Below are 15,080 nucleotides of genomic sequence, written 5' to 3' on the forward strand. Positions count from 1 at the left end.
CATATAAGTACCATAACGCTATATGATTGCTCCGTTACATCACAAGATTTTTCAATAATTACGAGTCGCAAAAAATGTGACAAATGATTATATTTGACAAGTCAGTAAACATCTGTCCGAAGTATTTTATACCATATTTAGTTACCAGCCTTGTAGTGGTTAGGTACTAGCTCGTATATTTTATAATATGTCGGAGATGCTTTTGAGAAGTTAGGATATTGCTTTAGTATTAAACGTCAAGTAGTTATTTTTATAACATTTGATACACTCGTGAAAGCTAAGAGAACGTAGTAGCGTTATGTCCACCTTTCGAACAGAACAATTTAGTGTTGTACACAGATAAATAAGGCATGTCACCTCGTTAGATTGTTGTCATCATGCATGTATGAGTGAGTGACGCTTGCCCTAACACGAAAGTCTTGTGCGCAAAACGACTAACAGTATAGACAGCTGTTAAGTTTATTTTATTAAGACTTTTTTTAATATATCAATAATTGCTAATATTGAAAAATAAGATTTCTATAATAAAAACAACAAATGTTTAATATAAATTCATTTATTACATTTTACAATAGGTTAAAACCAGTCTTAGGTTCTACTTCATTTTGTCTATAGAATAATATAAAAATTCGAATTTGTTTTACATAAAAATATATCTTTGTCCTTATCCTATTCAATAATTATACAAGAAACATTTATGAATGTAATAAATATTCATTTATTATGAAAGAAATCTAGAGATTCCAAATAAAAGAAATAAATGTAAGGCACAATAAATTCCTACTATATTTTAGAAATGCATCAAATATTTATAATAATTACACGCTAACGCATCTATTGCCACAGATACTGGTAAAATATATTACACGACATTCAAACTACACACCAGACTTTGTATTTCATATAATATTCAATTACATATTTACTGAGAGATTTATCTTTGATACCGAAACATGAAAACATCGAATAAATGTTACGAATGAACATTTAGTCTATTTTGACGAGAAACTGTTCTATTTCTAACTTCTGTCGCATGATCGCGGACAGAACGACTTCCGTGCTGCACACCACATTCAACGTCTTCTCCGATTGCAGAAGATAGTAAACTAAATGCAAATCATTGGGCACTGTCAGCACTAAATAACTGTACGGCTTCTGATTATGCATCTCCTGAATGGAGACATACGATCTACGGTTCTTCTCGACTTTTCCACCACACAACTCTATCATTTCAGTCAATCCCGCTTTGGAAGGCTTAACGCAGGGCGTCAAGAAGAACGTCATACCCTCGAATAACTTTTTCCTCTGTTCGCCGCATAGTAATACTTCGTCGATGTCGCAGTTGAACGTCTCGTTGAACGCCTCGTCTCGCAAGCCGTGCTCGGCCTCGTCGGCGAACTTGTTCAGGCGCTGGCTCTCCAGCACCCACTCCGGGGCGAGCAAGTGCTTCACAGTGATGAGGCAGCTCACCAGCTTGCACGTCCGAACGAGCTTCTCCATCACGAGATGGGTCGCCTCCGACGCTGACGTCACGACTAGACCGCCGAGTTGTCTGCAAAAGATAAAATTAATTATATACACGAGGAGGAAACTTTTAACGCGTCACAGTCGAGCGAGGGCGGGGAGGCGGCGCCTCACCGGACGACGGCCGCGAGGCGCGCGAGGTCGGCGGGCGGCAGCGCGGAGAACAGCACGCGCGGCGCGAGGTGCAGCGGCGGCGGCGCGTGCGCCGGCAGCGCGGGCGGCGGCGGCGGCGCGGGCTCCAGGCGCGGCCGCTTGGCGCGCCGCCCGCTGGCCGCCGCCGCGCTGCGCTTGGCGCGCTCGTGCGACTCCTGCGTGATGTTGATGGGCATCTTCCACGCGTCTGAGGGTCGGACGTTACTATTTAGAAACGCTCAAGAAGTTGGGGTTCGTTCGAAACTTTTATATCACAATATCAGTTTAGACGGTGAGCATCTAATTTACGATGTTGATAATTTTAAGCTATGCCCGAGGGGCTTTCGACTCACTCATCAGATGTGAAACCAAGCTGTAGTCCATGCGGAAGGGACTGGCCAGATTAAATTGCTGATATTTAGCATTTTCGATCTGAAATTAGAGTAAAATAGTGATTAAAATACAGATATTAATAATCATAATATAGATATAGGGACAGTCGAACATTTTGATAAAATACTCTAAAAGATTAATTTGGCGACTTCTACGGTCCTGGAGTTACTAGCATGCGAATATTTAACATACTTAAATACTGTGAAATTTTCTGCTCTTACAATAAATTCCCTGGATTACATTTAAACTTGGCAGCGGTACGTACATAACGTACACTACTGGCGAAAGTGACTAACACGGAACGCGAATTCATTCGTAAATTAAAACTTAAAAAATCATCGATGTTGTAGTGATTGTTTTTAGCGTGTCATTTTATTGATATAATGAATCGCGAATGTACAAGTAACTAGCGACGACTGTCGTCGTCGTCGCCGCACCTGAGCGAGGGCGGTCATGTTCCCGAGCAGCAGGTCGGTGAGCCAGGCGGCGCTGACGACGGGGATGCCCCAGTCGCGCGCGCGGCGGTACTTGTTGCCCTCGGCGCGCTTGCATATCAACACCGTGTTGTCCCGGCTCATGTACGGCGTGAGCTGCAAACGAAGGGGCGGCTGAGTGAACGGCTCGAGGCGAAGTCCGGGGGGGGCGCGGGGCGCGGCGCACCTTGGCGCCCACCTGGCGCAGGCAGCAGGCGAGGCGGCGGCGCTCGTCGCGGCGCCAGCCCGCCAGCGCGGCGCGGTGGTGCGCGGCGGGCCGCTCGGCGCGCGCGTGCAGCGCCGGCAGGTGCAGCGCGTGCCACGGCGGCGCCACGCAGCGCCGCTCCAGCGTGTCGGCCACCCAGTACGCCGTCACGCAGCGCTTGGCGTCCCGCAGCGCCTGCCGCGAGAGGGATCGGATGTACTCCACGCGGGCTCCTGCGGTCCGAGGCCCGGCCGGCCGGTGCCGTACCTGCATGACGACGCCGTGCCGCTGCGTCTCGCACAGCACGTGCGTGACGCGCGCGCAGTACCCCCCCTCGACCTCGCCCCCCCGCCGCGCCAGCGCCTCGGCCCACCGCGCCACGCGGTCCGCGCCCGCAGACTGCTGGTACTCCACCTGGCGGCGACCGTTTGTTACTCGATGCGTGCGGAAACGAATAGTTTCATCATCAAAAGTGATCGAATACAAACGACACCAATCTACTAAATTTTTTACCATTAATTAATTTTATACAATTTTATTTTTATTAAATTTCCATTAGTCTATGTAGCTTTATAAAATACATGTGAACGTATTATCACTACATACTTCTTGCATAATATTTGATAGGCAAGTGGACCACCAGCCATGGAATCCCAAAATGTTTTGTTTCCCGTACGGGTTCACAAACAAAGAAAAGTAATACTAGGCGTAGAAACGAGCAGGCTCACGATGTGGAAGACGCAGCCCAGCAGGAAGAGGTCCGGCGGCAGCTTGAGGTTGGGGTTGTGGCCGTAGAACTGCGCGCGGGGGGGCGCGGCGCGCACGGCGCCCGCGTACACCTTGCTGCCGCCCGCCGCGCTCTGCGGACACGGGGCGGCTGTGTATACGAGGTCGCAGGTTCCGAGGTGCGACCCGGGTCGGGCCGTAAAGACTTATTGGGTTTCTCAATCGAAAATTCTCAAGCCCTGAGTCTGGAAGTGGGACGTGTGTACGCTCCCGTGCCTCGGAGAGCACGCCGAGCCGTTGGTCCTGCGCCTGAACTCCTCCCGGTGTGGGATTTGCCGTCTCATCGGATTAGAAAAGTCAGGGATATAAATAGAGAGTAAACTTGAGTTTGGCCGTCGTCTCAAATCGGTCAGGTCGACAAATTATTATGCAATAAAACTACGCTCCCATTGGCCGAGACTTTAGTATAACTGGGGACAATAGTGAATCACTCCTACGACAATTAAAAATAGTTATTCCCTATTTTGAGTTAGCATTATCGCGTTGTCTACGACAGGTGAATATGGGATAATCTTACCGGCGTAGGCCCCTGGTGTGGATGGTGGGCGGGGCCCAACAGCAGACGTGCGGGGGCCCTCACCGCCCCACCTGCCGCATGTGCGGCCGTCATTAGCCTGCGGGACAGACGCATGAAATTAACATATAGTACAATACCCATCCCTCTTGAACAGAACTGGTTTAAAAGACTGATTATGGGTTTTTTTTTTAACGTTATCCATCAATTGAGTACCTCAAGCATTACTTTTAAGCATAGTGACGGTGAACCACCACACCCGAAAAGGTTTCACCTGCAGTAAACTTTGTCAAGCTTTATGAGACCAAGGCAAGCTAGTCACGATGGAGCGTCAATGATCGCCAGGTGTGAGTTATAAAAAATGTTTTCATACCTTTTTTATATTGCCTACCTTGCCTGTCCTATAGCTACCAAATCTAATCAAATTCGGTTCAGCAGTTTGGCCGTGAAAGAGCGACAGACAGACAAACATAGAGTTATTTTCGCATTAATAATATTACTAAAGATGAAGCCCAGTAGTTTTCGAATTTATGTCGCAAGCAAATTTTCAAATAGAAGGATCGCACATTAAAACTATAATGTGATAACAAAAATTAACGGTTAAATCATCCGATAATGCGGTACCGTGCGCCCGGCTGGGTAGGTACTACCCACTCATCATGGCACTGGCAACGTTGGCTACTCACCGCAGCGTGCCGGCGGCCGAGGGCTCGTGCTCGGGCGGCGGCGCGGAGCCCTGCAGGCGGATGGACAGCATGTTGGCGAGCGCCGTCTTGGTCTTCGGGTTCACGAGCAGCGCGCCCGCGCCGCCTGCGCACACGGGATCGGTTAGGGCCACGCTGCTCTCGCGTGCAATATGTTTAAGCAACTGTGTGACGTCACGGTGTACGTCACGTATGACGTTATCTTTAGGTCGTAATGATACGATCATTTTGATGTGCAGAAGTCGTGACATGATCACGTAATAATTTCTAATTTTTAGAGATTTCTTAATTAGTTACAAAATATAATTTAAAAAAAAATGTGTGAATTCTAGTTTATTGGATAACATGTCCGACTGCCGCTCGGCGTCCTAGGTTCGAACCCCAAATAGAGCTGCGAGTTCGCAAGTTATCAGTGCAGTAAAGTGAGATCGAATTGTCTACCCATTGTACTGCGTGCGAGGGTGAAAATAGAGGATGAGCCTTTACCTTGCTGTTCAGGCGTGGTCGGTGTCAACAGCGCGTCCACTTGTTGTTCTTGCAAGGGGGTTACTGCATGCTGTGTGACAGGAGCGACCTTCATGAGAGAATACGGTTAAAACATTACACCTACTAAATTCTTTTCACACTGCTGTCCGTGAGAGTTACGTTTACTGCTGTCCAATAGACATTAAGCTATCCGTTCGCGCCGGAGAACACAATACAACACTGTCCGTAGTCCCTGACAGCCAATCAGTAGCCACTCGACAGTCAGCCGCTCAGCTTACGTAACTCTCGACCAATGAAGTCTCAGCAGTTTGCTTTAAAATATTATTTGGCTTTTCTTCTCTAATGATTGGAATAGAGTATACCTTCACAATTCAGCCAAAAGTGAGCCAGCTCAACGTCGGCTGACTACGTCAGTGTGAACGCTCGCTAAGGGAGACTACAACAACGTGACGAAAGTCTCCTTGCTTTCTTTGCTCCAGAAGTAATCTTAGTTCTAATTGTTACGATTAAAACTTAACCAATATGAATTCTGACCAAATATATAAGTAGTTTTAGTTTTAAATTACGATAGCAGGAATTTAGATTACTGAATTTAAAAGTCAAATTACGAAGCGTGTCGCGATGCCGTAACTATTTCATATATATTTAAAAATCGAATTAAAATATATAACAGACATTTTAATGCGATTTTTAAATTTGCCAGAGTCATAAAGCGACATTTTTTTTTTGTTATACTGGACGACCAGCGATGAGACCAGCGACACGTGCCAACGCCCAGCGAGCGAGTCACCTGCTTGGCGGCGGCGTGGTGGTGCGCGGCGTGGTCCCGCTGCGCCTGCAGCTGCTGCAAGCGCTGGTACTGCTGCTGGCGCTGCAGCTGCTGCAGGGACGACTCCACCGCGCCCGCCCCCGCGCCCGCTGCACACACCGACACTCCCTTCACTCCACGTTCACATACACGCATCGACAGAACACAGATCGCTCAGCGGTGTCGAAAGTCACGAGTTCGTTTCCGACCGACAGATTGGATGCTGACGTAGGTTTAAGAAACAAGCTTATCCCATAGCTCAAAAACTATTTTTTTAAAAGCCAAAGAGTCCTCGAAACGTTCGAAATTCAAATTTTATCGTTGAAATTAATCTTATCAGCCAATACTAGCAAATACATACAAGGAGAATGTCATTCAAAGTTATTAAAATTACTAAACATATTAATCAAAATTATTATGTTAAACCTGTCATATAATCCTTCATCGGTTTATATATTATGTCAATCATTTAAAAGTATTAATTTTAAAAGTAGTTACTTACATTCTGATTCGGGTGAATCCATCAGAATTCAAACTTTGACATCAACTATCGATATACAAATAATGACAAACTAACTACAAGAAATGCACTTTCAACATTGAAGTTTTTATTAATAAATTAAATATTAAATCACATTTACACAAAACGGTTTGAGAGCTTCGCTTGAATATGAAATATTTTGTATAACAATATTTAACAAGATCGCAATGGATTTAACGACGTCCCTCGATAAACTACAATATATTCATCGGCGTATTAGAACATGAGGTATCGTTTGATATTAGAATTTCCGATCGGCAGTCGGCCATCACTATGTATGAACCATTATTTGAATACCAAAACTTCTAACCCGACGCATTCTTCCACACATTTGCTTGAATGTTCTTTCACACACCTAGAAATACATCTATGAGTAAGTGCGAGCGAGACAACAATATAGATATAATACGTGCCTCTCATCATATTCCATCACACTTTTTAAATATCGAATAACGTTTTTAATCTAAACGTTCTTTTTTGTTTTCTTTTTTTTTTTTATTTTTGGCTACAACGGTGTTAAAGAATTCCAAGTTTGTGTTTCAAAGAGTAACTTGAGAATATTATTATTATTAAAACATTCGGTTTCACTTACAGCCTCTGAAACATAACAAGCGTCCTGTTGTAAACTTTCGTTCCCAAAAATGATTAAGACCTGACCTACGTCACCGATGGTCCATGACTTGATCATCCTCGGCGAGACGATCGAGTACTGCTCATGTTTTGGGAAGACTTCGGATCATAAAGTCGCACCACCATAGATAAATGATTAACAGCACTCTTGTTTACCTCGCTTTAAAAATCCCATCAGTAAGAGTTCAGGTGCAGAACCCACGGCTAAACATGCTATCCTAAGCATGGGATTGGAAAGGCCACCAAATTCCACAGTGCTGATCTGGGGTGTCTTATCGCGGGTAGGTAATCTGATTTGACCTTTGTATTCCTTTTTATACTAATGTACTGGGTGTACTGTGTGAAATATATAGATTTGGAACAATATCAAGACCCACCCTCCGGGTTGCTACTAAAAAAATATTTAATAAGGCCTGTAGCAGGTTGCCGCCTCATAAATGAGCCAACAGCTACCTCCCTCCCTCCCTCGATAAACATTACAAATGAAACCAGAATATTTAATAATTACAATATTCTGAGCACCGACCCATCATTGTCAAACTACTGCAAAGTATAATAAAAATTTCTTGTTAATAAAACAGTTTTAGCAAGAAAAAAGTGTGAAAGAAGATATTGAATCAAAAATGAATTGTTTAATATTTGCATGATATTTAATGATTATAAGCATGAGAAATAAAATGAATATTAAATATAAACTAATGCAATAGTTAATATGAGCAAGCAGAGGAATTAACGAATGAATGACTGACCAGGTGACGGTGGCGGCTGAGCCGGTTGCGCTGCCGGTATGGTGGCCGTCCTGGCGCCTTGCTGCTGCAGCCATTGCACCTGATCATTTATATAAAGATAAATAATTTTACATGTGTACTTAGTATGGAGGTTTTATTGTTTTATAAATTTCGTGTGTGTTGCACTTTAATACAAGATATTGTATAACTTTCTCTGTTTGTAGGTTGAATCTTGCGATTGAATTTTAAATCAGTTTCACGAAAGCGAGTGTTCTGAAATATTGCACACAGTTAGGATGCTCGGGACAATACGGGCTAGTGTACTGAATATGTACATTTAAGTATGGATTTGAAAAAATAATTTATTTTTTTAAGAAGTACTTGTTTGTTTGTACATAAAAGTTGGTGCCCTACTTTTAATAGTCATGTAAATTTCAAACTTTGCAAGTGTATGTAATGTCTGTATGTTTGTTTATCAGGTCTATCTCAAAAGAGGTAAAATTACAAATGTAAACATTACCACAGACAATATTCCAAGGTAACATTTAATTCTTTTTTTATAAAATTTGTTTCATTTTTCCAAAATTATATAAATTTAATGCTTAGTAACTTCAGACCAAAGGGACATAGCAACATGTGATGGTTGACCACTGATAGATGGGCGGTGTTGACCACTTACCATCAGGTGGCCCATTGCCAGTCCACCGACCTACTTCAAGGAAAAAAGGACAAGTAAAGCCACATCGCTCAGCTAGTATATACTAAGAAAATTAAATATGACAATTAATTTAAAATAAATTAACATTCTATAAATCTTTTTTAAGTGTACCTGTTGCTGTTGAGATAGTCCGGGTGGTAATTGGCTTCTTATGAACGTAACGCTCTGTGGTGCGGGCGAGGGAGCACCCGGGGAACCAGTCACTACTCCCGTTTGCTATAAAATAATTACAATAATTAATAAGCTAATTCTTTACATAATCTGTATTTTAGAAACATTGTATTTATAAATCAGACCCGAGTTGGCCCAGCGGTTAGAACGCGTGCATCTTGACCGATTATTGCGGGTTCAAGCACCACTAAAATTTTTATGTGCTCAATTTGTGTTTATAATTCATCTCGTGCTCGGCGGTGAAGGAAAACGTCGTGAGGAAACCTGCATGTGTCTAATTTCAACGAAATTCTACCACATGTGTCCACCAACCCACATTGGAGCAGCATGGTGGAATATTTGCTCCAAAAACCTTCTCGTCAAAGGGAGAGAAGGCCTTAGCCCAGCAGTGAGAAATTTACAGGCTATTAATGTTTAGTTAATGTAGAAAATCATAAAGTAACATTCCACAGATTAATTAGTCAAGTTAATTACTATGAATTTTAATCTTTTTTTTATATATGTTTTATATATGATGTATATATAGCGCTCACCTGCTGCTGAGCCAAGGCCGCGGTCCGCTGTATGTGCAGCTGCCTGCGCTTCTGCAGCTGCGCCACGAACATGGCGCGCTGCTGCGGGTCCATCTGCTGCAGCTGCGCGTGCGTCTGCGCGTCCAGGTGGATGAGCTGCCGGCCGCCGCCGCCCGCCGTCCACGACACCTGTAAAACCTTGACATTGAGGAAGAGTAAAGATATAGAATGAGTTTTGGTTAGGTGTCAGTATTGTATATGTATTAGATATATAGATTATAACAGTAAGTTCATTGAAATATTTGACTAGGTTACAAGTATGCTTACCCGCGGTCCGACGGCTCCGGGTTGACCGATCTGTTGTCTCTGTTGCAAATACTGCTGCTGTTGCCAGGCGACGTTCTGTCCGCCTTGTACTATTTGCTGGCCCCCTGGTGATACGATCTGTTGATTGCCACTGTGGGTGATTATCTGCTGAATGCCACCCCCCGGTTGCGGGGACTGAGGCACTTGTGTTAACACTTGCTGCGCCTGGCCTACGGTCTGTCCGATTATCTGCTGGCCGGACTGTGTCACTATTTGTTGAGAGGACTGCGCAATAACCACTTGATGCTGCTGACCTTGCTGAGTGATCACATGCTGACCACCTTGCGATAAAACTTGTTGTCCACCCTGGGTGATTATTTGCTGTCCCCCTTGATTCACTATCTGGCCTCCTTGGTGGACGATTTGACTTTGTGAGACTAATTGTTGACCACCTTGTAAAGTAACTTGCTGGTTTCCGTGGACCAAAATCTGTTGTTGTCCAGTGTGCTGATTAATTAAGACCTGCTGTGGGCCTTGGACTATCTGTTGCTGGCCAGATCCATTCAGTAATTGTTGCTTTTGCACCAAAATCTGATGATGAGTTTGGCTCATAGCCTGCCCTTGATTACCGATTGACTGTTGAAGAATTTGTTGTGGAGATTGTTGAATCGTATGCTGAGGGCTGAGTTGAGACTGTTGATTATTGATTAATGCTTGTTGTTGTGTTTGCATAATTTGTTGTTGCAAAATAACTTGATTTTGAGGGTTACGAGATTGAACTAGAGGACTTCGGATTATTTGGTGCTGTCCTTGGATCATCTGAATGTTCTGTTGCCTCCAAGGTCCTTGCACTGTGTTCCCTTGCTGGTTTTGTATATTTTGCTGGACACTTTGAATTTGTTGGTTTGTGTTATTGACAAGTTGATTGAGTTGACCACCCTGCCCCGTTTGAGCTTGAGATGATGTGACCATCCCTTGTTGATTAACAACACCCATATTCATGTTTTGTTGCTGATTTGTCAGCGACTGAACCGTTTGCTGCTGAATTATACCCTGATTCTGTGCAGACATTTGCTGTCCAGAGTTTATAAGCTGCTGTTGATTTAACACCTGTCCTTGACCTAAATTTTGGTTAAGTTTCGCATTTTGCAGACTCTGTTGCAGATTTTGAGTAGACTGGGCTAGCTGCTGGGCAATATTTTGCACAGCACTCTGCTGGCTTAATGTTAAACCTGGTTTCATGACCATATTCTGTTGACTGAGTTGTGCTTGCTGTAAATTATTAGCACTTTGGCTTAACATTTGACTGATATTCTCAATTTGTTGCTGTGCAGAGCTCATTGAGTTGTTAGAATTTTGATTTATGTTCTGAGTTTGTTGTATATGATGTTGTTGATTTTGATTTTGAATATGTTGTTGTAACTGATTGGATATATTTTGAGTAATTTGAGATGCCGAAACATTCGATTGAGTGAATCCTTGTTGATTTTGTTGATTGCCAATTTTATGTTGCAACATTTGCATCCGTAATTGGTGTTGTTGCAACAACTTTTGTTGTTGAATCTGTATAGCTGAAAGTCCATGAGGCTGTTGTGAAGTCTGTTGAGCTTGATTATAACTCTGTTGCTGTAAATTTACCTGCTGACTTTGGACATTCATTCCTGGCTGAGACACTACAGAGTTTTGTGCCATTTTTTGAATGAATTGAGTATTTGCTTGACTTCCTTGTATTTGTACATTCTGCGTGACAATTCCTTGAGGAATAGATTTGTTAATAATGTTGGATGTGGACATGGCCGTTGTGTAGCCCATTGAGTTTACATTTGATGTTATAGTCCCAGATGAGTTTGCAGTCGATGGTGGGTGATTCCAAGGCATCCTTTGCTTAAGTTTATCTAGTAACGCTTGTGTACTTTCATCTTTATTTTCTGCCATGTTTTGAGTCGGTACCTCATTCTTTGCAATCCCTTCCTCAAAATCGAATCCTGTAATGGCACTGATTCGATCCATTGGCTTCGATGGTGGCTGTGGTACTACTAGTAGTTTAGGATGAAACACCTCAGTCACTGCTTGTATCCTTGCCCGTACACTTTCTAGTACCCAATCAGGAGTAACAATCTTAACTTTGGACGAAAGTGTAAGTGCTGCACTGTACTTCTTGCCCAAAGCAAAACCACAAATTAAATGAGTGCACTGAGAATCGAGATTCAATTTCACTTTTCCACCATGATATGTGATAATAGCGAATAACAATTTCGCGTCAGCGGGAGTCACTTTAGACACACATGCCGTGACGTTTGAGAATATCTTGTTCTTGCTAGGAAAGTAAGGCTTCGGATTGGCAAGTTTCTTCAATCGTGCACACGCAAGAACCCAATTTTCAGTCACTGCGGGTATCTGATAGATATCCTGGGCGTCATCGAGGTCCGTATCAGAGGCATTGTTACCACAAATTAAATGAGTGACATAATCAGAAAAATATTTAGTGTTTTCCGCTCCTCCTGACTGAAGCAACTGCATAATCTGCAATTACAATAAAACAAGGGACCAGTTATACTACAATTCGAAGCGTAAATAAAAATAAAAACAAGTATACATGTCAAAAACAAACCCTTTCCGAGACATCGCCAGAGAGGTAGTACTTGACATCCTTGAAAACTGGCTCTTGCAAAGTTAATGAATCTAAATCGTCAACAATCGTTACCATTTTCTATTTCAGCAAAATAATAAAAACTTTATTTTAAACAAACATTGTAAGTAAACTTTTGTTCGAGCGCCGAAAAGTAAAAACTCAAGCAAGAACGTCCATCATGAAAAAATGTTACCATTGGAGAAAAATCGTCTTATCTAAAATACAGCGAAACCTAATCGATAATTTTGTAAGGTTATTTTCATAGGATTAAGTTATGAAAAGGAAAGAATTATAGTTTTATATGTATAAAAAAATATTCTTTTCATATTAATATGCTTAATATACTAAAAATAATCTTTAGAGGTTTTTTATAATAATATATTACCGACAACTTTGTTATATAGTGTTGTTGCAATCTTATAAGGAGCTAATTTAATATTTTATTATTATGATTTAAGTCGTTCCTTGATTATAGAATATATAATTATATGTAACAAAGTGGACAGTAAATATTTGCTCGAAAAACTTAATATAAACGTGCCACGAAGACCACCTCGGAACCCATGTCCATTGTTCAAAATGAGTAAGAATAGAACCAATCTTGGGAAAAATTCACCATTAGCCCGAATGACACGCTTATATAACGCAATACCAACTATCGACATGGGTTTCGACACTTTTAGCACTTTCAAAAAGAAATGTTATGCCTTTTATGCAAATTATTAGTCAAAGTAAATTTGTTTCTATAATTTGTTTATGAACTTATTTTCATTTTGTTTAGTTTACATTTTGTTTAGTTTAGATTTATTAAATAGTTTACGATAAATTATTTTATTTCATTGTTTTGTAATTATTAGTTTTAGTTTTTTCTTTTTCTTTTATTTTTATTTCTTAAGTTTTGTTTTAGAGTTCAATACTTTATAAGTGCATGTTGTGTTCTCCTATAATTGGAGGTACATTTAATATTTTATTGTCTAAACTTGTATTTTTTGTATTACATATGTACCTGTGTTGGAGTTCCATATTAAATAAATAAATAAATAAATAAACAATATTTATTAATATCCAGCTTAAATTGTTGTCATAGTTCATACTAAACGTGTAATGACTGTTCCTACCTTTAAGAGCGCGATTTTTAAAACTTAACCTCTTCTTCGTTATCCATTAATGGCTGTAATAGTAAAGTCCTAAAATATTATTTAAATTTATATTTTTTGATTTCAATAGTGATACATTGATCTTGCTACATGGATATTAAGATCGGTATAAATATTTAAGAGGGACAGACAACAATAAATTTGCTTTTTCATCTGGATTGTTAAAAATAAATGTAAATGTCTTTTAACTTGGAAAAAAAATTGTTTAATAGGCTTTTGTGTTGTTTTATAGTGTCTGAGTAAATCAAATTTTTAAGTAATTAAAACTTCGGTGAATTTATAACGGTTACATTTTTTAAGTCATAATATTAAGCTATAGTCGTTGGTTTTTCTATTGATTTGGAAGCAGCGCCGGCGTACAATGCCACAGGGTAAATATTTTGGACGGCGTGAATATAGCGATGTATATCTGTGAAGCTATGTTTTTTTTGTTCAACCTTTTTTTGTTGTATAATTATACTCCACTTTTTATGTTCTCCTCATTTTTAACCGATTGTTTAATTTATAATAATTATATTATAAAAAATATACGTATATTTTTACCTTTATTTTTGTTCTTGATTCCATTTTTGATATATTTTTTGTAATATTGTTCTGCTTATTTGGGAACTTTTTGGAACGAAGTTCTTTTACGCGGCTTGCAGCATAGTGGATTGACAGAAATCGTCACGTTAGAAAAAAGCATTATACCTTTCCCTCTCTTTTTCTTTTCTGTCTATTGTACGTATACGGTTTTAAATAAAATTATTTAAAATTATTTTTTGTTATTGTTGCAATCAAACAGGGATTATTAATAAGAATGTTGTCATTTTCATTTATCTAATTATTTTCAAACGTTGTTAGCTATTTTTATTATGTCTGTTATTTAATACATAATATATAGCGAGATGCCCAGTGGTTTGAACGCGAGCATCTTAACGTATGATTTCGGATTCAAACCCAGGCAAGCACCACTAAATTTTCATGTGCTAAATTTGTGTTTATAATTCATCTCGTGCTCGGCGGTGAAGGAAAACATAGTGAGGAAACCTGCATGTGTCTAATTTCAACGAAATTTCGGCCACATGTGTATTCCACCAACCCGCATTGGAGTAGCGTGGTGGAATATGCTCCAAAACCTTCTTCTCAATGGGAGAGGAGGCCTTAGTCCAGCAGTGGTCAAATTAAAGCATGTTAATGTAAATAAAAAAAAATATATAGCGAAGCAACTGCGTTCCAACCGGATGTACCTTAACACCTCTGTCTTTTTATGGCAGGTTTTAACTGAAGAGCATTCCATTACCTATTTATAAATATATAAGCAAAGATATAACATTTCTCTTCCTTCATCGGATTTTCTTATGTTTGTAAGCTAGCTTAAGTGTTACAGTGAAATAAAAAATGGATATAACAGTAGTCTAAGGAATCCAAGATTTTTTTACACCCATTTAAGGACAGATTCCGAGTCAATGAAGATGTCATAAAGATTCTACAACCAATGCAGACTCACAGCATGAATACCTACCATATTTTGTACCTACCATGAAATATATGATTGCTAAATCTTAAATGATGATGATGTCTTGTAATAATAATAAAGTAGGAATAAGTTAACATATATAATGTTATAAATATCCTACAGTAACATTGATCACTTTGATAGAATCAGTAATAAAATCAT

General features: G+C 40.6%; 1 protein-coding gene across 2 annotated transcripts; it reads right to left on the reverse strand.

Moving 5' to 3' along the window:
• Positions 1–540: 540 nt before the first annotated feature.
• On the reverse strand, positions 541–12,448 carry LOC113394837 (PAX-interacting protein 1). 2 transcript variants are annotated; one of them, XM_026632273.2, is made up of 16 exons: positions 12,243–12,448; positions 9,653–12,154; positions 9,347–9,514; positions 8,754–8,858; positions 7,946–8,024; positions 6,008–6,135; positions 5,218–5,305; positions 4,714–4,837; positions 4,031–4,127; positions 3,456–3,587; positions 2,995–3,141; positions 2,710–2,922; positions 2,487–2,639; positions 2,010–2,088; positions 1,639–1,864; positions 541–1,552 (listed from the first exon to the last, which is right to left on the reverse strand). In XM_026632273.2, the coding sequence occupies exons 1-16, from the start codon at positions 12,336–12,338 to the stop codon at positions 988–990; spliced, it is 4,902 nt and encodes a 1,633-aa protein (XP_026488058.1). In that variant the 5' UTR covers positions 12,339–12,448; the 3' UTR covers positions 541–987. The 2 variants fall into 2 exon arrangements, with proteins under 2 accessions (XP_026488058.1, XP_026488057.1); XM_026632272.2 differs by having other exon boundaries at positions 9,347–9,523.
• Positions 12,449–15,080: the final 2,632 nt, after the last annotated feature.

The sequence above is a fragment of the Vanessa tameamea genome, chromosome 21 (assembly GCF_037043105.1).
Source record: "Vanessa tameamea isolate UH-Manoa-2023 chromosome 21, ilVanTame1 primary haplotype, whole genome shotgun sequence".
Classification (NCBI taxonomy): Eukaryota; Metazoa; Arthropoda; class Insecta; order Lepidoptera; family Nymphalidae; genus Vanessa; species Vanessa tameamea.